Source organism: Falco cherrug, chromosome 3 (genome assembly GCF_023634085.1).
Source record: "Falco cherrug isolate bFalChe1 chromosome 3, bFalChe1.pri, whole genome shotgun sequence".
NCBI classification, from domain to species: Eukaryota; Metazoa; Chordata; class Aves; order Falconiformes; family Falconidae; genus Falco; species Falco cherrug.
The window spans coordinates 105,627,518-105,650,729 of record NC_073699.1 but is presented as its reverse complement, the minus strand read 5'-3'; the positions used below and the strand labels follow the sequence as shown (position 1 = coordinate 105,650,729).

Below are 23,212 nucleotides of genomic sequence, written 5' to 3'. Positions count from 1 at the left end.
CTGCAACAGACAGGTGCCAGTCCTGAGCACTTCTGATCCCCATCAGCACCCACAGATGGTGTGTCCAATCCCATTTACTCTCATGGTATATCCCGATTTCAGCCTCCTCCTGCTCACAGCGCCCCCAGAGCACTGAGAGTCATCTGTCACACTCAGTCACTCTTCTCTCCTAAATTTAGCATGGATATCCATGTTCAGCCCTGGAACACCAGACCCAGCTGGACAGGTTTTATGAGGCTCAAAGCATTGCTTTTACTGAAGTACCATTTGTCCTAATGAAGAACCTAGGTAGGGCTTTTAATACATTAAGAAATTAGCACAGACAGCTCCCTGGGCTGATGAGTGGGGAGAAAACACAGGAGCAAAGAGGAATTGACCCCAAGGGACGGAGGGAAGGAAAAGCTATGGAGATGAAATGCATGATCAAATAGACCTTTGATGCTTCTAGTTCTGGTGGTAGCTACTAACATGCCTGTAGCCCAATTTCTTTGCTTGGCTCAGACAAGTAACAAAGAGGGTAGATACTACCTACAAGGCATAGCTGAGGAAACTAAAACAGCTGGGGCTAAAAAGAAGCTGCTTGAGATACTCAAGATGCCCAATTCACATGAAGCTGAAAGGGAAGACCATGCCAGACAAGGTGAAAAGCCTCAGGCAGGGTGTCTGAGTGACCACGCAGGCCCAGGCTGCATTTGGATATCTGGAGCCAATATCCTCCTGGCAAGTCCTGTCCACAACGAATAAAGGCACCAGGAGGAGTGCTAGAGAAAGCCTCCACACCTCCTGACCCTGGGGCTTCTCTCGTGCCTCCTAAGGCTGGCAAACCCATGGGCTGCAAGTGCTACAAATGACCAGTAAGCCTTGGACAGCCGTGGCCAGGGCACCTCGGCGGGGCCTGGGCAGCCAGTGGGGCCGAGCATCTGCTCTCTGAAATGCCACTAGCAGGAGTGAGACGAGGGAAGAAGGGGACCTTGCCAGACTCACTGCAGTCTCCTTGGGCAGCCACCAAAATGTTCGTCTGCTGCGTGCACGCCCGGACGTGGAGCTCACACTCGCTACCGTACGTGTTGCCATCTGTCCCGCACACGGGCTGCGAGGAGGGAACGCACTCTGTGGGGCACACGCACCGTCCCGTCTCTGCCTCGCAGATGGCCCCAAACTGGCACTTGCCGCAACGGTCTGTGCAGACGAAGAACAAAACTGTTAGGTTAAAACAACAGGTCAGGTCAGGCAGGTGTCACTGGCTAATGAAGTGCTAGAGCAGAAATAAAACCCCACTGCAACCTCCTCCTCCAGCCTCAGAGCTGGAGCCCCAGGGCACAGAGCAAAGGAAGGAGCCGAGAGAGGGCTGCAGGAGGAGGTTAGAGTCAGGCTGGGAGGCAGAAAGGCAGTAACTACTCATAAAAGCCGACAGGGCCAGGAGTAACTATGGTGAAATGTCACCGGGGCTGTGAGCCGTCATAGCTAAATAGGAGGCGGGAGAGCGCATGGGGCTGAGTGCAATTACGAGGAGTGATAAATGAGCTCCAGCCTTGGGAGGAGGAGCGCAGCATCCCCAGCAGCAAGTGGCCAGTCCCTAGGGCAGAGAGGCAGCAGGATGCACACATGGCCAGTCAGCAGGGCGGGAGGAGGCAGCTGGCCAGGAAGGGGGATACTGTCTTCTCTTGGTTTATCAGCGTGCCAGCAGTGCCGGACACACGTATAACATAGCACCAATTCACAGCGTCCTGCTGCCTCCCCCAACGGGACCCTCAGCCTGCCTGCTGCAAACACACACAGAGCACACACGTGCAGGATCGGGTCAGAGAAGACATTTATCTTTGTAATAACTCACTTGCAAAGGAGCTATCACTCACTGCAGGAGAGACCAGACTCCAGCCAGCACATCTCCTGACTCCTGGGTATTTAGTGATTCACGGCTTCATTTTCTCCTTCAAACACCCCTCTTCCCTCCCTGCCATCCAGTTCATGAGGAATTGGCTCAAAGACAGTTTTTCTTATTTTCCTTTCACACAGCAGCTGCTGCCTTCACATGGGGGAGGGAAGAAGCAACAACCCCCTGCTTGGCTTGTGCAGACTGTTGGCCAGGAGGTTTCTATCTACAGCACAAAGCTTGCAGCCATGCCTGGCCTCTGCAGGTCGGGAGGGGCTGCTCGAGGCAGCCTGCGTGCAGACAAGGACACTTCTTTCCTACAGGGCACTCAAGTGCATGTGCCCAATAGCTGAGGTATTTGCATCCTTTCTCCTGTAACTGCGTGGAGTTGGTACAGGCATTTTCTTCTGACCTGAATCCCACTAGGCCCTCTGCTACGCTGCAGCAGAGAGCTCAGGTTGGATGGCATCTTCCTCCTCTGAAGGATGGGTCATCCTTTTCTCTGCTGTCTCAAAGCCCTTACAGCTCATGAGCATGTAGGACTGCAAGCAGGACTGCACAGTGGCAGCTCAGTGGGGAAATCATAGAAGCATTTAGGTTGGAAAAGACCTTTAAGACCACCAAGCCTAGTCGTTAACCCAGCACTGCCCAGCCCACCACTACACCACATCCCCGAGTACCACATCTACACATTTTTTAAACACTTCCAGGGATGGTGATTGTAAGGTATCAAGCCTAGCTTTGGCAGGGGCACTGCTATGCCACACACACCAGCCTTAGCTGGAGAGACAGGCAACAGCTCCTGACACCCAGCCTGAAGGTTAGGGGCAGAAAGACTGTATTTTGACAAAACCGCCGTGAGTTTCCCTACCTGAACATCCCGGCAGATTTTGTCCTGGGAGAACCCAGCTAGCCCAGGCTGTGCCTGTGTGCAAACACTTTCTGACTGGCAAAGTTGTGCTGGCACAAAGAGAACGCTTGCAGATGGAACTGCTGCGTGTGGGTCCGAGTCGGGCTCTCGCTAGGGAAGAGGATGAAGCCTGCTCCATGGGGGAGCTTACTTCATCCTGTGCCTCCGACCTAGCCACCTCCTCACCAGGGCAGCTTACAGGGTAAGGTCTGCTGGGTCAGGGGACAGTGCAGGCAGCAGTGCCAGGGCTGGCTTGCACAGAGAGGCAACTCACACCTGCCTTAACGTAAGGCTTTCTCCGCTGCCTTGCGTCCCTCGGTGGGAAGGCAGTGGTCAGGCTCCTTCCCGGATTCCCTCCTCACATCCTCCCACTGAGCCTGCTTTGGTTCTGACCCACCAGACAGTGGGAAAAGGAGCTCCCCAGGCAGCAGCCGCTGCACACCCCGCATGAGGAGCCACTGGCTTTCCTGACACACCAAACAGGCATCGCATGAGCCCAGCAGGCTCCCTCCTGCCCTCCTGATCCATGGCAGCAGTCAAAGCACAAATACAACCCAAAGGCGTCTCTCCCCACGGCCAGGGCCACACTCATGTTTCAGGTATCGTCTGCTCCCACCAAGCAAACACAGGCTGAGGCCAACAGCACGAGAACGAGGAACCCCCCGAGATCGGCTCTTACCACAAGGCCCCTTGTGTTTCACTTTGATGTCTCTCTTGAGGACACAGGCCATGGAGTCAAGCTCGCACGGGTTGCCATAGGTGCGGTTGTCGGTGCCGCACACGGGGTCGTAGCGGCCCTGGCACACCTGCTGACACTCGCACACAGCCTCCTGGTTCTTCACCACACACGTGGCCCCAAAGGTGCACTCCACACTCAGGCACGGGCTGGGAGTGCCCAGGTCTGCAGAGGGGACAGGAGGGAAAGGCACCGGTCTGAATCTGCTGCTTCCTCAGCTCCCACAGGGCACTGTGCACAGCAAGGCATGCCAGCATCCCCAGCCTCAGGTCCACGCCTGCCTCCCCCAAGCTGTGGCAAATGCACAGAGCTCCTGGCCTCGGCAACTGCCCAGCCCCTGCACCCTCCATGCCGTCCCGACATGCCTGGCTCAGCATCTTCCCCATGCTTGGCAGAGGTTAGGGATGGGAAGCAGGCACAAGATCTTCTCCCTGCACACCTCGAAGAGGAACCCTGCCTCATCTCCCCTGCCCCATCTTCATCCCAGCTACATTCCGCCCCGAGGGGCTGGCCTGAGGTAAGATCAGCCCTGTGGGTTTCTGCACCAAACCCCAATGCCTGGGTCTCCCCAGCAGCTCACAGCCAGCAACAAGAACAAGCATCATGTGCTGAGGGAGGGCAACACAGACTGAGGTCCCTTGTTGCCAGGAGGGGAGTCAGCACTTCTTTTCCCAGGCAGCAGTGGTGACGTGAGCCTGCCTGTGAAGCCAGATCGGAATGACCAGCTCTGTGGCAGAGGACAGGGCAGGAGGGAGCAGAAAGTCAGCCCTCCTCCACACAGGCCTTGATGCCTCCAGGACACTCGCGACATCATCACAAGGACCTGGCACCGGCTGCCGAACCCTCAGTAGCCAAACAGCTCACACAGGGATAGCTCCTATCACTGAGGCCCACATCCTCAGAATCATTCTGTCCCCTGAACAGCTCATCCTGATACCCGCTGAGGCCATGCCCAGGAAGACCTGGCTGGAGAGGACACCTGCGGTTGGCTTCACCACACAGCCTGTCCCTCCCCTCAGCGGCTCGGCTCCCTTTCCCTCCTCTTGCAAGCTGGTGTTGGAAAGGCCAGGGAGCTTGCTGTGCGGCAGGATGAAGAGACCTGGTGCCCTTGCTTGGGGACGGGCAATGCCCCACAGCATGGGCTGCAGGCTGAGAGGCAGCAGTCCCCTCTGCTCACAATCTGGAGCTGCTTAATCAAAGTCAGCCGAGCAGGCGGCACCTTCCCTGCAAGATGCCTGGCAGTGACGAGGTGAGCAGCCAAGCCTGGCGGTGACAGCCAAGAGAAGAGTCTGCGTTCGGCTCCCTAGTACAGCTCTGCAACTGCTCGCAGGGAAAGTCCTGCAATTCCAGCCGGCTCCCAGCCTGCTCGCTGAAGGCAGGCATGCCTCTCCAGGAACTCCCCCCACCATCCAGAAGCCAAGCCAGGCAGCTAAAAGACAGGACCGGCTGAGCTGCTGGGGAGAGACCCAGCACTGCCCAGCAACCCCTTCTTGTGCCTCAAGACAAAAGCCCTGAGGACCTGGGGCAAGGAAAGGACACAGATTTAATCCGCACTGAACACTGACAAGGACACATGACAAAACGGATGGGGGGAACAGACAATGTGAGCAAGACGAGATGGAAGCAACAGGCAAACAGCGCAGCCCCCCACCAACACCAAACAGCGAGGCAGGCACGAAGCCGGGGTGCGGTGGGAAAGATAAAGCCCTCCAGAGCCTGCTGGCATGGCACAGGGCACGGGGCAACAGGTCTGGTTTTCCTCCCCTGCTCTGACTAAGGCGGCATATCTGCAGAGCAAGAGCAAGGCTTGAGCCCTCAGGAATCTGGCTGCATGCTGCCAACCAGCAAGGAAATGGCCCATAGCACGGACACAGGCAAGCCTGGATTTTGGATTTGGCTCTAAACACCTACCAAGTCAAAACTTAAGAGCACAGGGTCTGCAAAGGAACAGGGAAGAGGGGGACAAGTTCAGGGACACGGCCACTACTTCAACCCAGCCTCTTCAACTGTATTCCCAACTTCCCTGCAGCTGAAGTTTGAGAGCAGCTCCCAAGGACCAGGAACCACTCCCTGCTGTGCTCAGCCCTGTGATGCTGCTCACATCTCCCGCTTCTGTTTCACCTTTTTAAAAGAACACCTGTACCATAACCGTGTCCCCTAAACACACAGAGACCTACGCTTGCATGGAGAAACACCTCTGCTGGCCACAATTAGGCAGTAAGGATGCACTGAGCTAGGCTTGAGGCAATTACATTCGCTCATGTAAAATCTGAATTCACATTCCTGTCTTGGGGAGCAAGGGAGTAGTAAGTGAGAGTGCAGGGAGGTGCCAGGCATGATGGAGAACACTACCCTGACATTCCTTGCCTTTCTCAAGCAGGCAAACCTGCAGAGATGCAGCACATGAAGTTCCTTCACAGCCTGAATCTCAGCCTGTGAAATTTTGCATGCAGCCTTGGGCACCTGCAGACGTCAATGGGGATTTTGGCACCAGTTTTCATGTGGGTGGATATAATGAGGACCTACCGAGCGAGGACCTTAGGCTGTGCTATAATCAAGACCTGCTTTGATTCCTGGCCCTTCTCCATCTTGTAGGCAGGGAAACCAAGGCACAGAGCAAGCAAAATGCTCGTTCTGTGCTCTGATTCAAGGGCACAATCCCTCACCTGCTGCCGCGCTTTGCAGAAACCTAACCAAGCCCTGGGACCAGGGGACACTGAGCTCTCCTGCAAGCCCCGCCTGTGGATGGCTATGGAGAAGAGGCCTGAAGCTGCTTTATAACTCATCACGCCCCATAGACCTGTGCCCATGACACCCAGTGGGCTCCGGAACCAGCTCCGCAGGGACACGGGAGTATTCCTAGGGAAAAACCACATCTGAGCACAGACAGCTCCTCAGTGCTTGCAAAAGACACGGGGCACTTTGCTGGGCACTGAGGAGGGGAGCTGCAATCCCTGCAGAGCCCCTGCCCACCGGACCGGCACAGACAAGCGTGACACACACTACAGAGAGCAAAGGGACAAGCATCACAGTCCCAAGCAGGCAAAAGTCTCTGGGAAGGAGGAGGTGGGGAAGAAAGGGGGGTTAGTTGGGGGCAAAAGGAGAGGTAAGATCTATCAGGAGCAGTCCAGACTGACGTATCAGATGAAGAGGGGCTTGCTAAGGAGTAGGGGGCTCACAGCACCCACCTCTGCTCCCACTCTCATTTGCCTCGAAGGGTCAAGCCACAGCAAGCATCAGACAAGACCCCCACTGCACTGCAAGGCATTTCCATTCCAGCAGGAAGTGTTTGGGGCGAGGGATGGGAGCAAACCCAGGGCAATCTCTCCATCCCAGGGGCTCTCAAGCAAAACTAGAGAGGTGGGGAGCAGTGAGAAGAGGCCAGGACTGTCACTGGCTACGGAGAAGGGGAGAAAGCCGACCTCCTAGCAGAGATGTCCGGGTAGGGAGCAGAAGGGTGCTGCGAGGACACAATTCCTTCCTCCAAACAGGCAACACTGTAAAACACAAGACACAGACGAAAAAGGAAAGAGAGAGAGAGAGAGAGCGGAGGGAGAAAGAGAGTGGGAGGGGAGAGAGCAGAGAGAGGCAGGGAGGAAAAGACAGATGCAACTAGACACCTTCCCTCCACCTCCTGTCCACATTGGTCTCATCCCATCCCTTCTTTCTCAGCCGCACCATCATGGTGTCAAAGTAGAGAAGGACCAAAAACACGGCCTGGACTGTTTTGTTTGGCTTTGTCTCCTTTGCCTTGCTACTGCAAAAGACAGCAGCAGAGCTCAGAGTTCATTAGACAGGTACCTGTGAAACATTAAAACACTGCGACCACACTAACAGCCTGTCTTTCGTTCCCTTCCTTTCCCCAGCTGCGTGCATCTCCTGCATCCCCACAGCATGGAGGCATGGATGAACAGCTCCTGGCCCCAGGTGCTGGATGCAGCAGAGCCGGTAGCTCCCTCGGCCCCTGCCCTCACCCACTGCCACCACGGTCCTGCCCCAGCCGGTGCCGGTGAACTGCACCCTGCAACCGAGGAAGCCTCGGCCAGGCAGCCAGCCAGGAGAGAAGGCAGCACCACCAGCAGTGCTCATGCTGAGAAGACCTGTCTTGACACGCAGTCTGGCAAGCAACATCACCACCCCATCCCCGTTTCTAAATCTGTTTCCCACCTCGCACTGAGTCTGAATTGGTGACACAGAGGAGGACGTGCTTCATTTCCAAAGGGCAGCACCGAGCTCAGGGAGGAGATGCTTTCCTAAGCTGATGGGTGGCCAAAGGCTTGTCCACGCCTCGTGGTGGTTTGCTGCAGGGCTGCCTGGTGCTGTCACATGGACTTTGAAATCTGAGGCTTTGGCAGACCGAGCCCCAGCTTTGATTTACTTCCCCCAGACTGCGAGCTTAGTTTGCTCCTACCCCACAAGGAGGCAGGCCCTGAAAGCAGACATGTGCATCTGCAGTCCTCGCCTGGGGGAAGAGAAGTTGGAGGGAAGCTAAAATAAAAGAGAGGAAGATGGAGAGAGGAATGGCAGATGCACAGGGACCATATCCTGCTGTCCACTGGCCTCACTCCACTGATCATGGTGGAGCTGGTGCATGTCTGACAGCAGGGTAACTAGCCGCACGAGTTCGCTGCTCACCCCAGAAATTCGGGAAGCCTTAGCAAGCACCTGACTAGAGGAGGCAGAGGGGAAGGTTTGCAGAGAACCCAGGGCCCGGCCACCCAGCTGCAAACAACCACCTCCTGGCCCCTCGGTCCCAGAGCTGCCTCAGGGCCCGGCCACAGGCCCCTCGCTTTGCCCCGGGCCCCTGCCCCAGGGCAGCCCGCCAGGCCAGCAGCAGCCCCCGAGGCCGGTCAGACGCCAGCACAGCTCCACAGTGGCGCGCAGGGCAGCACCAGAGCCAGGCCTGGCAGCGTGCAGGCCCTCCCGGCAAGGCTCCGGCTTGCCATCCGGCACCGGCTCCCCGCAGCCCGGGCGGACGGGGGACTCGAAGGTGCCTCTTGCCCTCCCTGTAGGAAGAACTTGGGGAACTGACTCCTCATCATTCAACCAGCAGAAACACAATGAAACCGATGATTAAAAACAACAGTTGTGATTATAATGAGTGTGATTTTGGGAGCCTGACAAGGAGTTTTCAAGCAGCTGGGCCTGGCAGCATTAAAAACCTACTGCAGGAGCACAAAGCCAACAAAACAGACCTGCAACATGGGGCCTAATTTTCAAGTACTTCAAAAGGTTTGATACAGTGATACCTTATAAAACATCAGCTTAAAATAATAGGACACAGTTCTAGATCTAGTAAAACCAATTCGAGCTGAAATGAACAGTCCTTCCAACTATACAAATCAATCCAGTGAGCGTGTTTCACCTCCTTCAGTTTCTGTGCAGTAATTTTTAAACTGGACGTTCCCAACATCCTAGGGACCCAAAGCCCCATCCTATCACATACACCCCGGTCAAAAGCTTCTCCCAGAGATGAGACAAAGACATGGCGAGACCTCCAGAGAGCGGGCGCGCTGGGAGGAGTTCCTTACGGAGTGTACCTGGAGCTGAGAGAAGCGGGCAGGCATGGAGGGGGAGCATGGAAGGAGCTGGGGGCTGGCACTACCCTGGGAGGAGGCATGAATGGCGTGGGCTGTGCAGGAACTGCGTGGTGGCGAATGTGCACCTGGTCATGGCGGTGAATGAGAGAAACCAGCTGGACATCACAGACAGTTTGGTACTGTTCAAACACAAATGATTCTTCCCCGTGTTACTGAGCACATCAGACAGAGACAAGACCAAGGAGGAACACACACACGCGCGCGCGCGCGCACACACACACACACACACACACACACACACACACACGAGGGCTGCTGACTGCTGGAAGGAAAAAGAACAGGGAGGAACCAATCTCCAGGGCTTGTCAGCCGCAAGACTGAAGAGAGCCTGTGGCTTGCTCAGACGGTGAGCCCCTGCTCACAACTTACCTGCAGCTTTCCAGCATCAACGCGAGCACCACAGCCTGCACAGAAGGGACTGATGCAGGCTGGGCTTAAAGTGGCTGCTGGGGCTGGGAAGTGAGAGGTGCGGGGGTACCAGTGTTCCTGCGGGCAACCAGCCCGGTGGCACCAGTGCTTACCACAGGGTCCACTGTGCTTTACTGGGATGGCAGCCTTCTGGTGGCACTCAGCTTTCCGGCGCTCACAGTCGTTGCTGTATGTCCGGCTGTCCTGGGCGCAGACAGGCCGGTAGGCACCATCGCAGGTGATGCGGTCACAGGAGCAGCGCGTGGTGCCGCGGCGGTTCAGGCAGACAGCATTGAACTTGCACTCGCCCTTGCACTTGTCTGGGAGGAGAGAGGACAGCACCGCTTGCACCCACCCCGGGGACAGGGGAAGGGGGTATACTCGCGTTGCCAAGAACATGGCATGGAGCAGCAGGGAAGGTCAGCAACCCGAATGCTCCTGCTCCCCAGGAAGCAGAGAGGTACTTACCCTGATGCTGGCACTGCCCTGAACGCACCTTCTGGATCTCCAGTCCCCGGATGGCCCCTGAGCGCCCCATCATGCACTCGTTGTCATAAGTCACCCCATCGTCACCACAGACGAGCTCCCTCTTTGGGGGACAGTTCTCAGGGCGGGAGAGCAGGTCCGCCCTTCGGGTGCGGGGGTTCACCCGGCAAACACGATTCATGTCGTTAAGGATGCCTTTACAAGGGTCTGCGCACAGAGGTAGAGCAGATGGTTAGGTACACTCACATCTTGCCCAGTGCAGTGGTTCCCAGCCTGCCCTCCTCCCACCTGCTGGCCCTGGGAGCCTCCAGACCCTCCCCACTGGCACTGAGCGTGTGCCTACCTCTTCCTCGAGACTGGACATCTGTAGGGCTCTGCACACCTAGGGACTCATTCTTTACTGAGCTGCACACATGCCCTTTCCAAAGTGATTGCTGGATGGGAAGAGCTCTGCCTTTTTTCCCCCTCCTGAGCTGCCTACATCGCCTCTGCCAAGGGGACAGGGCTTTCTCCCCCAACCCGGGTGAACCTACCGAGTCCAAGCTCACTGGGCACTGCAGGATGCCTGGTACTCCCATCCCACTCCTCCCACTCTCCCTTCCAGTCTTCCCGAAGTGCTGGAAGAGCCCTGAAGGCAGCCAGGGCCGCATGCTGCCTTTTCCCACTGCTCTAATCTGGGTTTATCCAGATCATCCTCTCTGATGAGCTGAGCGCACATTAGCATATCAAAGGCATGGGCAAAACAGGTGCTGACTGTTCTCTAATCCCTACTCTCCCCTAGTTTTTTCTCCTCCTTGCCAAGCCCGTACCTGGAGAGTGCTGATTCATAGTCTACAATTGCATAAACATGACCCAGTGTTTACACCCTTTAATCCTACTAGTATGAAATCCCTGCATTGACCACAGTCCCAGGCTGGTGAGGGGAGGAAACAGGTATCCCATTTCCAGTCTCTTGCAAGCAGGTGAGGAAAATCCCTTTCCACCACCCTCACATCCCTTGGAGAAGGCTGGCCTAGGACAGGATCACAGCTGAAGTCTTTTGCTTTGCCCACTTCAGCACACACAGTACTCATGGAAACGAAGCAGATGAAGGAGCTCCTGCAGGACCTACCCAATCCATCTCTCATTCCCCCTCGGGCAAGAGCTGCCCATGCCCACTGCTGCCCTGCAGTCACACCAGCAGACAGGCAGGGATGTGTTACCTCCTTGGAGGCCTCTACAAATGCCAACAAAATCACAAGAATGTCTCGCGTGGGCTCAGGGAGCTGTGCGTAAATAAGGCTGCTGTAGTGGGGCAGGGATGCGGCACAGTTGAGGAAATGGGGACTGCAGCACGAGGCTTGGGGATGAGGCAGATGCACAGACATACCTCAGGGACTGCATGATGAGGATATTTGAGATGTGCTCTGCCTGTAACGATCATTTCCCACCCTCTCTCCTACCCTGCAGTACATCCTCAAGCCTTAGGGCGTACGCCCTAGAGCCCAAATACCTTCAAGTATTTTGGGGTTCTGTAGCCCAGCCACTCAACCCAGACTGCCTGAGTTTCTGCTGATGCCCAGCTAAAATCAGAACCTCAAAGAAGCAGTGAGGCTTAAAGCCTATTCTCTGCCCTAGAAACCTGAGGCACTCAGCATCAGGGTCCATCACCTCTTTTGCACCTCCCACTTGCACCCATCTCGCCCTACTTGGACTTGAGCACTAAAAGCACAATTAAAAGCTCTTCCAGGTTTGCAGCCTGCCCAAACACACTCCCACACTCCTTCCCCTGGGGACAAACACTGGTCTGGCACGTGTCCTGGCTGATCTCACAGTTTTCCTAATGAATACAGTTGCTTTTAATTACCAGTATCCACAGCCACCATTAGCCAAAGAGGAAGCCATCCTCAGAGTGGCAGGACTGTGTTTGCACCCTGGGATCTGTGCCTGGCGGGCTCCTTTAATTAGAAGGAGCTGCCTGCCCGCAAGCCCTGGGACGCCAGCTAGCAGCAGGCTTCTTGCCAAAAGCAGCAGCCGGGGGACTCCAGCCAGGGGAAGCAGCAGGAGGGAAAGGAGGTGGCACAGATGTTGCAACTCCTCTCTAGGTCAGTAGGTCCCAAGCAGAAACACCCACAGCCAAATGCTACAGGGAAAGCACTGGCTTAGTCCGAGTTTCAGAAGCCACCACCCACAGGCTGACCTTCTTCTGCCCAGCCCACATTTTTGAGCTGATGATAGCAGGCGTGCGGGCAAGCTTTTCTCCCCAGTCCTTGCCATTTCCCACTCGTTTGCCCTCAATGCTCCTGATGCAGAGGGAAACGTTTTTAAAAAGCAATACCCTCAGTGAGACAGGGGACTCACCACAAGCGCCATCGAACTTCTTGAAAACATTCTCCTGCTTGTCGCAGGCATGCTTGTTGAGGTCGCACTCGCTGCGGTAGTCTTTGCCGTCGCTGCCACACACTGTGCTCTCGGGCATGCCGCTGCAGGACGACGGGCAGACGCACTTGGCCGACTGGCCATCAGTGGAGCGGACGCATGTGCTGCCAAAGCTGCAGGTCACTTCTGTGCAGGGGTCCTTGGAGCCTGCAGGAGAGAGAAGGGGGCACAGCAGAGGTGTGAGCACAGCAAGCCATGCCCCTGGGCTGCCCTCTCCCGCTCGCCTCTCTCACAGGACAAGTAAGCCTGACACACCACAATATCTACCTAGACAGCCCCAGTCCCTCCAGGTGCCCAGGAACGTACACAATGGTGATGGATGACCTTCCATCAGCTTTAGCAGATGCTGGAGCCAGTGCCACGTACCTGGTCCTGAGCAGCGAGCTCATCCACCCCAATGTCCGTGGAGGCAGGCAGGATCATGAGGCTGTAGGATCAGCCCCAAACCCACAGCACGGGAGGAAGGGAGCTCACGCCCCACCTGGCACTTCAGGCAGAGCCCCTCCTTTCCAAACCTCTCAGCCTCACTGCTGTGAGCTCCCTTCCCTGCACATGCTCTCCGAGAGCCTCTTGCTTCAGCAAACAAGCAAAACAAGGGTCCTTAAGGCATCTCCTGCAAACCATAATTAGAGGAAGAGCTCAAGGAGCAATTTCCTCACTGACAGGGAAGGGCCAAAACTTATTTGCCAGCTTTTTTTGCCTTCCCCCCCCGCTTTATTCGTCACTTTTTAATGATTATTATTTTAAATAAATCACTCGGCACTCTCTCCTCTCTGACAAGAGCCCCAGCAGGAGTGCTGGGTGCAGATTTATCGCAAGCCAGAGCACCACATGAGAGAAAGGTCAAATTAATTTACTCTGAGATGAGGAGACTGGGGTCTCATTTACACAGCTCCGTGCTCACAGCTGGTGAATGTCAGGCTGGGGAAGGGCTTTCATCAGCCCACCCGGCCTGTGCATATGCCTGGTCCATCCAACTCCAAGTTCTAGCTGTGGCAGACGTGACCCACCCCGGGAAAGCAGCATGGGGCAGTAGGCAGAGCTGCCCGAGGCAGAGGCCTGTTCCCCACTGGGCTGCCACACACCTCTTGAATGGCCTTTGATCACTGGTCTCCCTGCTTATTAAACTCCGCTGATGAGCAAGGCAGAGCTGGTGACGCTCTCAGTGTCCCTTCCCATCAGACCTGTCCCCATCCCACAGGCAGAGCTGGTGATGCTCTCATGTCCCTTCCTATCAGACCTGTCCCCATCCCACAGGACGACACCAGCACCACAGTGATGACACGAGCTCAGGACAAGTCTCCCTGGTCTCACACAGTTGCCTCCTGAAAGCAGGGAAGCCTGCCCTTGCACTCACCACACGGTCCCTTGCTGATGACTTTGATCCGCCTCTGTTGGTTGCACTGAGCCTTCTCCAGCTCACACTCGTTGCTGTAGGTGGAATAGTCAGAGCCGCAGACAGGAGCCACCACAACAGGGCAAGCTGTCTTTTTGCAGATGCAGGAGGCCTGGGAGGGGTCAGTGGGGCTCCTCTCGCACACCGCCCCGAACCCACACAGCATCCCTCGACACGCTGTGGGCACACACACATGGAGAGACAGGTGAGCCATGGCTGCTCCTCTGCAAACAGGAGGGGTGCAGACCAGCACCAGGGTACAGGCACCCACCCAGGCCTCCCCCCTCTCCCCAGCAGAGCTGCTCACACCACTCAGGCTCAGAGAGGGGCTGCAGCCCTCTGGGTGTCCAGGACTGCAAGGATAGTGCCAGCGAGAGGAGGATGCTCTAGGCACAGCAAGGTCCTTTCCTGGCTTACGGCAAGGATGTCATCGTATCAGCACGCTGCCTCTCGCTGCCTGCCAGGAACCAGGCAGTTAAGTTGGGTCCCCCTACAGTATTTGAGCTGTGCCCGACAAGAAGGGTCTGCCCTGTCAGGGCTGCTGCGCCCTGAGCCCCCATCTCCCACCTGTGCCCAGAGCATGGGTATGAAGCAAAGGCACCAGCAACCTCAGCGCCTGCTCCATTGTGCCTCTACTGTGCGGAGCAGACAGCACGGAGGCCATGGGGAAGGACAACATGAACAGTGGGGTTGGTAAAGCCTGTGACCCAGAGCAAGCTTCCTCTGAAGGGAGGCTGTCCTGGAAAGCAGCACCCTCTGCCCTCAGGCACCACGCTCCCATCCCATGTGGATGAGTGACTTGAGCAATGCTGCCCTTTGAGAGCAGCCAGGTGAGGCAGGATAAGTGCTAGGCACCCTCATCCCACGCGAGGACAGGGAGGAAAGAGGCTGGGCTACAGCATGGTCCAAAAGGAGCTAACAAACCCATGGCCAGCCCTCTTGCCTCCTTTGTGCCTCTTCTCACTCCAGGCTGCCCGTTCCGCTTATTGCCAGCATGAACTGGAGAAAGAAAGGTCTGTCACCAGCTCTGCACCACAGCAGGAGGACCAAGTGCAGCTCATGGCCAGGGAGGTGCCTCCAACCCCTCCACCCTCCACTACAGACATGGAGGAGCATCCCCAGGGCTCCAGAAAGCACTTGCTCTGTCCAAGGCTCTTCTGCTCAAGCCCTTGTGAGTCCTTCACAACACATGTTTTCTGCTAACCAGCAAGAGAAAGGGAAGTCAAGGAATAGGGAAGAAAACGTCATCACCTGTCCCAGTGTGGGACAGATTGTCCCACACAAGACGCTGCTTTATTCATTGCCGTTTATGCAAAGCAGCCGAATCACGTGGCTGTGTCTCTCTGAAGGAGATGCACAAATCTCTTTATCACATCCACTAATCAGAACAGCCAGCACAGACCAGTTCAGCATCTGAATTGCTAATGCGGTAGGAAGTGTAATTCTTCAGTTGGAGGGAGGAAGGGAGAAGACAGGTGTCTCTGGACTCACTGTCTGCAGGTGAGACAGCGACAGCAAGAGATGCCAGAGCTTTCTGCCCAGTGGTTAAAGCCATGGGCACAGCCCTCCACTCCCAACTGGTGCCACTGGGCAGGTACTTATGCGCAGGTGGTCAGGCACATACCGCACGCACGCTGCACTGCCCTGCATGCACAGCTGCTGCGCCAAGTGCGGTCCCTGCACCGGCACCCACCGCACCGCCACTGCGCCCATGTGCAGCGGCACCCCTGCCACCCCCCAGCACACCTGACTGCCCCACGCTCTCCTACGCACACAGCATACGTTGGAAGTGGAGACTGACCTACATAATGAAAGAGAAATCATAAAAGCAAAATAAAATGCTCGACAGTGGCTCATTTACACTTCAATTCCCAGGCGTTTGCCTTTGACTGCCTTGAGATTTTGAGCTCATATGCACAGCAAGGACGCGCACTAAGAGACTAATATCATCAAATAAAAAAGAACTCTGTTTCTCTCCCGCCCAATATCTAAAAGCAATTCGTCATTTTTATGAAGCGTTCAGGATAGTTTCTCCTGCTCTTTCCATTGCTGCTCTTCCTCTCTCTTTCCTCCTCCCCCTAAAAATGCAGATAAGTGTGTTGAGCTCTGAGATTAGAGGGTGCAGGGGAGGTGTGCGAGTGAGGAATGTGAAATGCAGGACGAGTGGGGATTCAACCCCCACCCTGAGGCGCAGGTCTGTGGAGCTGAAGTGTAACTGTGTAGTGCATAATCAGCTGCCAGTTGCAGGGGAGGCAGAAGTGGAGCTGCCTTAGAGATCAGACCTACAGAGGGAAGGCGAGGGGAGGGGAGCCGAGCGCAGGCAGCTGGTGCATGCAGCAGTTGCAGGATGCAGAGGCAGCGTGGAGTGGAGTTCCATCAGGTGCCTGCTTGAAGGCGAGCGGGGAGAGGCACCCATCTGAAGGCACTTGCCTTCAGGACACGCCAGCCCAGGTCCAGCAGCACACCCGTAGATAGGGAAACCAAGGTAGGAAGCATGTCCCGGGTTCCCAAGCAGATGACAGGGACAGCGCTCTCCTTTTTTGAGGTCTTCTGTTCTTGTCCTTTGCCCCGAGTACGGGAAAGGAGCCTCACCCATCCAAGGCAATGGAGCCTCACACATCCCAGGCAGAAGCTTCTGAAGTGAACGGTCAGCCCAAGTCTGGTTCCACCCAAACTGAGAAAGCTTCCAGTGGGACCCAACTCAGGGCAGCACCACGCACATCAAAAAGCCTGTCCTAAGACCCTTGGTGCTATTTTTGGGTGCATTTTCCCTCCCACCCAGCTCAGGCAGCAGCGGCACTTTTGCCTTTGGTGCCCTGCCGCCCGCTCCTCCTCCTGGGCACCCAGCACCCAGCCTGCAGACCCGACAGGAAAACGCTCTCAGCACTGGACGGCTCTTCTGGAGGAATTATCACGTTGTTCATGGTTTTGACATTTCTTCAAAGAAACTTTTTTAATTGTTCATTCAGATTTGGAGCCAAACTGGGTCTTGGCACCTCTGAAGTGATTCTCCCTGTAATTTTTTTGCCCACATATACTTAAGAATCTCTTAATCTGAAGTGATAAAAGCCATGACAAAAAGGCCACAAAGTATTATAAAGTTACTTGGGTTGAACCACATAAAGAAAACTGATATTTTATCAGAACTGAAGTTTCCGTCTATCCTTACCCCCAGAACTGTATTTCATAAACACATTAGGGACACAATAGCCCAATATGCGAGCAAAAGAGATGACACAAAGGGTATTTATTTCCCTCCTGTTCCACATCAACTGAATGTTGTAAAAGTGAGCTTTTACAGCATCGCTGTTTGACAGACACCTTCCCACTCCCTTCCAACAAGCTCCATCCCTGGGAGAGAAGCCTGCACACCACAGTGCCTCAGAGCTCGTTCCGACTCAAAGGGATGGCCCGGCTGCCCTGCGGACGCACGGGCAGGATGGAGAGCAATGGTATGGTGGGGTGCAACCCCCAAACACCAGGTTTTGGTCCTTCCTGCGGATGAGGACCCAGCTTCGCTGAGTTTTGTTGATCGGGCCAAGAAGCAGACAAAGCAAGAATGAAAAATGCTTCAAACCAGAAACAAATTGTGACAAGCAGATTGGTTAAGTTTTTTTCACTTCTAATCATCGCTGCTGCTGCTGCTGGGGAAGAAGCCTATTTGTTCACAGCAGATGATTTTGAAAACTCACCCATCCAATGCTGGGATGCAGTTCAACGATGCAAGCTCAGAACACCAACAAGAATAAAATAAAATGCCTTAATTCCCCTGCCAGACCCAGGAGATGAAACATGTTTATTATGCCTGCTAAGATGATGCAACCCAGCAAGCTCTGCAAAAGATGAAATTCAAAGGGAGCTTCCTTCTTCCCCAACATCTCTCTCTGTCTTTCTCTAATTTTACCTGGGAGGACTGAAGAAGGGTAACCATCACTGACGCAGACGGAATAAAATCTGGGAAGTTAGAAGCAAAAAGAAGAGCCAACCAGCCCAGTTCCAGGGTACTTGGCACTGACTAGCCCTCCACATCCCAATCCCCGTGCAGAGCTGCTTTGCTGGGTGTGGACAGAAGGCAGCAATAAGTGAGGCACTCCTGTCCTAACACTTCTATGTGACAGCCTGAACAAATTCCATGCAGCACATAAAGCATACAGAAGTACAAAGACCTCTTAAATTTGATTCCTGACAGCACTGGTGAAGACCGTGCTATCCAAAGCACCCCACAAGTGAGGGGCTGCAGACCACTGTTCCCAGCACTGCTGCTATTTCAGGTGCCCAGGGGCCGGGCCCTGCTCTGCTGGGCATCAGGCCACGATACAACAAAGAGATGAGACAAGCATGAAGCTTGAGATGAGATGGGGCAGCCAGGAGCGCAGAGCTGGTGCTCGCCAGCACAGCCAGGCAATGATCTGGCTGCCCACCTGCCTGGAACAAGCCCCAGAGACCAGGGGCGCATGAAGGGACCAGGGCTCTGCCTGCCTGCTGCCCCTCCAGTGACACCTGCACAACATCACCAGCACAGCGACCACACATCTTCCTACCAGTGTGCCTTCTGCATCACTCAACAGACATACCAGGGCAGCGTTCTGTCAAAATCAAGCCCGAAACCTGCCTTATCCACAGCAACGCTGCAGCGGGAGGCTTCTGAGCCAGCTAGGACAGGCATCTCTGCAGGGTGGACGCTGGAAGGCAGCGGCAAACCAGAGTCAGCATGAGCTTGCAACAGATGGAGCCCCTGCTCGAGATGGTGGGGGCTGCAGCCTTTTGTGCTGTTCCCCGCTTGCAGAGGGGAGATGGGATCTCTCAGAGCCTGTTCAAGACTGTGCTCCAAAACTGCCTACAAAGTACATGGCAAGGCTGTGCAGCAAGGTCAGAGAGCAGACTATATCTAAAGCAAACCGCGGCTCTGGTTAAATCATCCTAGTGCTGCAGAGATGAGGCACAGCAAGGCATTTGGCAAACAATGAGAGCAGCACTTATCTGGAGCAGAAAAAAGCTATAGCTAGGAGCTGACCTTTCCCAAACCTCCTGAGCCACCGAAGACGAGGGAGAGAAACAGCTAAAGTGAGGTATCCATACAACACTCGAGCAAGCTGTACAGAACAAAAGGGAGGGCTTGGGCTTATTGTAACCATGCTGAATACCAGCCAAGCCTCTCCGTGTCTCTTAGCAGCACTGGAGCAAAACCAGGATAATAAATAACAATAACAACAACAATAATAATAAAAATGTGCACCTCCTGTAGAGGAGGAGAAAAGCAAAAGGTGTTGCTACAAATAATTCATGGCACTGTGCTTCCCGCCACAACTGAGTCAGCACGACTCCATGGGCGGACACAGCAGTCTCAGCAGCCCCAGACCGAGCCTGCAAAAGCAAGAAAGGCTTTTAGAAGAGATCAGGGATAGGGGAAAGACCTGACTGGGTTCAGAGCCTCGGCTCCAGCTCAGGTACACCATGCTCTGACCGAATCACTCCTGCAGTGACTGCCTGGTTCAAGGTAAAGAGCACAAAGGGATGCTAATGAGGGTTTCCTGGCCTCTGGCTAATTGGGGAAGGTGAGGGGCACAGCAAAGTGCTCTGGCCTCTCCTCTGAACAGCCCAGAGGGGAAGAAGGTCAGAGCAGTGCCTCAGCCTGGAGAACATGCAGTTGCATTCTCCAACAGGCAACAGGACCGTGCTGGGCAGCTCCCATCCCACAACAGCTGGAGCAGGGGTGGCCTCTGCCTGCCTGCCAGCTGCCTCCTGCCCCTCCAGAGATGGGCAGATGGTGGAGTGAACCTGGGTGCCACTGTGGTGCCCCTTAAACCACACAACTGCCTACAGGGCAGATGTGGCTGGCCTGGGGTGGGGTGGGGGGGCTCACAGTGTGGGGTGTTTGCAGAAAATACTGGGGGGCAAGGAGGGATGGCTCTTCCCAAAAGGCAGCAGGGCAGGGGCACCAGCCACGCACAGCCACCAAGTGACAGTCACCTATGGAAACACCTTCCCCAGCCTGCCGGTGCTTCTCCAGACCAACACATGGAAAGGCAGGTACCAATAAACCACGAGTGAAGAAAAAGGGAAAGGAGAGAGATAACAAGCTGAGAGGAGCTTCTGGAAGCCTATCCATGCTGGCAGCTGAAATTGGGGTGGGAAGAGCAAGAGTCAGGGTTGCAGAGTCCTTCTCACTGCGGTCCGGGCCAAGAGCTGCTGGCATTCATCAGAACCAAGCTGCTCCTGCAGAAAGAACGACTACACATTGCACCAGGTGTAACGACACCGGTTCAGATCCAAACCTCCCATCCCATCCATGACACTTTCTCAGGCAGCCCCCTAATTAGCACCAGGGAGGGAGTGGGATGCTTCATTACCAGGGAAGCCCCTGCCAAGGTTCAGCTCAGCATCTTCTTGGGCAGGCTGTGCAGGCACAGGTGGCTGGTACTCCACGAGTAGCTGCCAGGGCAGATGGCACCAGCTCCACCTCCTCACATCCAACAGCGCCCACAGATGCCCAAAACGGCTGTAAGGACAGCTGAGAATAGGGCAGCTCCACTGTGCCCAGCAGGGAGGGCCAGAGCCACCACGAGAATGGCTATGAGCTGCATGTGGCTCTGCTCTGCAGAGAGCTGCAGGAGTTGGTGCAAGGCTGCAGGCAGCTTGGGAGAAGACTGGGAGAAGACTGCTGTTGAAGTTAAGGCTCCACTTCAGCTGGGCCCAAGAGAATGGGAAAAATGAAGATGCTGCACAGCACACACACATGTACTGGCCTGTCCCAGAGCGCTCCCAGGCAGGAGCTGGCGAGACTATTCCACCAAGTGAGCACCCGTAACAATACACGTATGCAGAAGGCTTGCCCTGTGCCTCAGCAACCCCTTGTCTCCATACCCACGCACACCCTCAGCGCCTTGCCCTGTACACTCCTTCAGTCCCCTGCACCCTAAAAACAGCAGCAGCCAAGGCTTCAAGTTGCACACCCCAGCCTGGAGCCAGCACCCTCCTCTTCTCTCTCAGCTGCCAGTTGTGGCCATGCCACCATTTGCACCAAGTGCTCCACGTAGCGCTCTTAGGCCAGCTTCTCAATCCATACCGGCCTTCTTCCGAGCCTCCTGGACCAGAGCAGTGAGGACAAGCAGCAGGGAAAGAGCAGCCAGCTGCAGGCAGGGAGGATGGGGACCAGCTTCTGCTTCCAGCTTCAGAGCTTCCAGCTTCAGCCCCCCCACCCAGTTCTGCACCTTGGTTCTCCCGTTTACAAAAAATACAGATAACAATAATCACCAAACCCCCAGTGTCAGTAGCTAAGTAGCTCAATATAAGTAGTAGGGATTAATAACAAGCTGGCTTCGTCAAGTGCTTTGAGATCTTGAGGTGAAGAGCTCTACCTAATAAGCCCCAAACATTCACGTGAAAATGTTTCTCCAGCTTAATAACAATAATCATAAATGTAATGTCAAAATTGCTCTTTTCCACTGTACAGAAAAGAAAAAAATGCTACTGGAGCAGCTTGTCGACTGCTTATTGCACCCTGCCAGGCCCTCTGCAGCGTCGCCTGCCTGCCCACGCGCCCCGGCCACCGAGAGCAGCACCCAGAGGGGCTTGGGTGGGCTCACGGCTCCTCCCCGCCAGGACCGAAGCTTCCTCCTCAGCAAGAATATTGCCAAGGGAGAAGAAGGAGGAGGAGGAGGAGGAGGAGGGGTTGGGGGGCCTGAGCACCCACAGAAGAGGGGGACGCCGGGAAAACGCGCAGGCGATTCCTGGCAGCTCCCCCCTCCCCAGCCAAGCCTGCCTGCTGGAGGCAGAACGTGCGTCTGCCAGCCTGGACCCGCTCCAGATCCCAGGGGAGTCCATCCCTTCTCCAAACGGGCCGAGAAAAACAATCAGAAAAGCACAGCCAGAAACTCGATTAACAGCTCGTGGGTGGGAGATGAGAGGGGGGATGGGTGTACCTGGTTTCATGGCTTAAAGTGTCTCCAGTGACAGGGAAGGGGTAGGAGAGAGGAAAGGCTAACAACGCACGAAGCCACGCAGTGTGCTCCGGACAGACACAGCCATAAGTCCCTGCAGCAAGGGCTGCAGACAGGAGACGAGACACTTCCCTGCAGAACACCCAGGAAGGTCAGGGCAACCGGTGCCTCTGGGGACCTGCTGGGAGCTGAACCGCTGGCACTGGGCGTTCTTGTTTGCAGGAAGAGCCTGAAACTGAAGAATGAGGATGTCCGTGCCAAACGTGCAAGGTGGCTGCCTTTTAATCTAATGCTACTGGATTAAAAACACTCTCTGGGAAGTGGTGGGTGCTCCCCTGCAAAAGCTGTTTAAAGCAGACTGGACTGGGGAATACAGAGTGGAGAGCAGCCCTGACCTGGCTAGGCTGGGCAGCTGAGGGAACAACCTGTGATGCTCCAATACATCATTTAACCCCTAACGCACACACTGATGGGCACTGAGCTGATGTGCACCTCTGCGTCCCACCTACCACCACTCAGCCCCTGGGTGTGTGTGGGTGTGTGTCACTAGTGACTTGTCCTGTCCCAATTCTTGTTAAATACCTACGCTAGAGAGGCAAAGCCACCCTCGTGGAGCCAGCAAGAAGCCACTTGAAGCACCAGACAGCACCCTTGGAGCCCAGTGGGCTACTGGGGGAGCTGCCATCCACAGCTCCTCTGCCATGAGACAAGCAGCACAAGCAGAGCCGCAGCCGGCACGCCTGACAGCACGGGGTGAGGGTGCCTGCACAGTAAATCCCGGGTGCCGAGGCTGAGCCCCCCTGCCGGAGAAGGGGCAGGGATCCACCAGGACAGCCTGAGCAGGCCTGCTCTACGCCAGGACAGCGCTGGTGCACCATGAGCAGGGCAGAGCCGCTTTGGGGGCTTCCCTGTGCCAAAAGAGCAGAGGGAAACGCGAGGCCCCAGGGACGGCGCGGTGTGCGTGTCAGGATGGCGAAGGCCAGCATTAATTCTGCATGAGCGCGAGATGCCCGTTGCCATGGAGATCGGTGAGGCTGGCGCTCCAGCCCAGACTCTCGCCTGTGCACATTTACTCCTCTTCCCAGGCCCACCCTCCCTGCCATCAATATTAATTGCATCAGCCAGGGCTGGCTCGGTGAGGGAGCAGGAGCCGCCTGCCCTGCTCGGAGGCCTCGGCTGCAGGGCCAGGAGAGCCGCAGGCAGGCACCGGCAGCAGAGCCAGGGTGCCCACCCCACAGCCCTGGCTAAAGGCCACCCGGCACCCCCAGGCCACGCTGAGATGGGCACTGGCTCTCCTGGGAAAGGAGCACAAACCGTGTGTCAATAACACCACACCGCTTAACCCGGGCACTTTTGCTTAGAGCCCCTACCCCCCAGCGCAGCCAGGGCAGCTGCAGGGACACGCCAGCACCAAGTCCTCGAGCCCCAGTTCTGCCCATCATCAC

The 23,212-nt window shown here is 55.7% G+C and overlaps 1 protein-coding gene across 3 annotated transcripts in view; it reads right to left on the bottom strand.

The window, feature by feature from the left end:
- Positions 1-23,212, bottom strand: part of AGRN (agrin) — a 129,015-nt gene that overhangs the window by 33,534 nt on the left and 72,269 nt on the right. For all 3 annotated transcript variants that reach the window (XM_027803262.2, XM_055704083.1, XM_055704084.1), the window contains 6 exons: positions 13,789-14,004; positions 12,354-12,578; positions 9,996-10,220; positions 9,641-9,847; positions 3,463-3,684; positions 985-1,179 (listed from right to left, as the gene is read on the bottom strand). In XM_027803262.2, the coding sequence (XP_027659063.2) occupies positions 985-1,179; positions 3,463-3,684; positions 9,641-9,847; positions 9,996-10,220; positions 12,354-12,578; positions 13,789-14,004 (1,290 nt within the window). The remainder of the gene's footprint in view (positions 1-984; positions 1,180-3,462; positions 3,685-9,640; positions 9,848-9,995; positions 10,221-12,353; positions 12,579-13,788; positions 14,005-23,212) is intronic.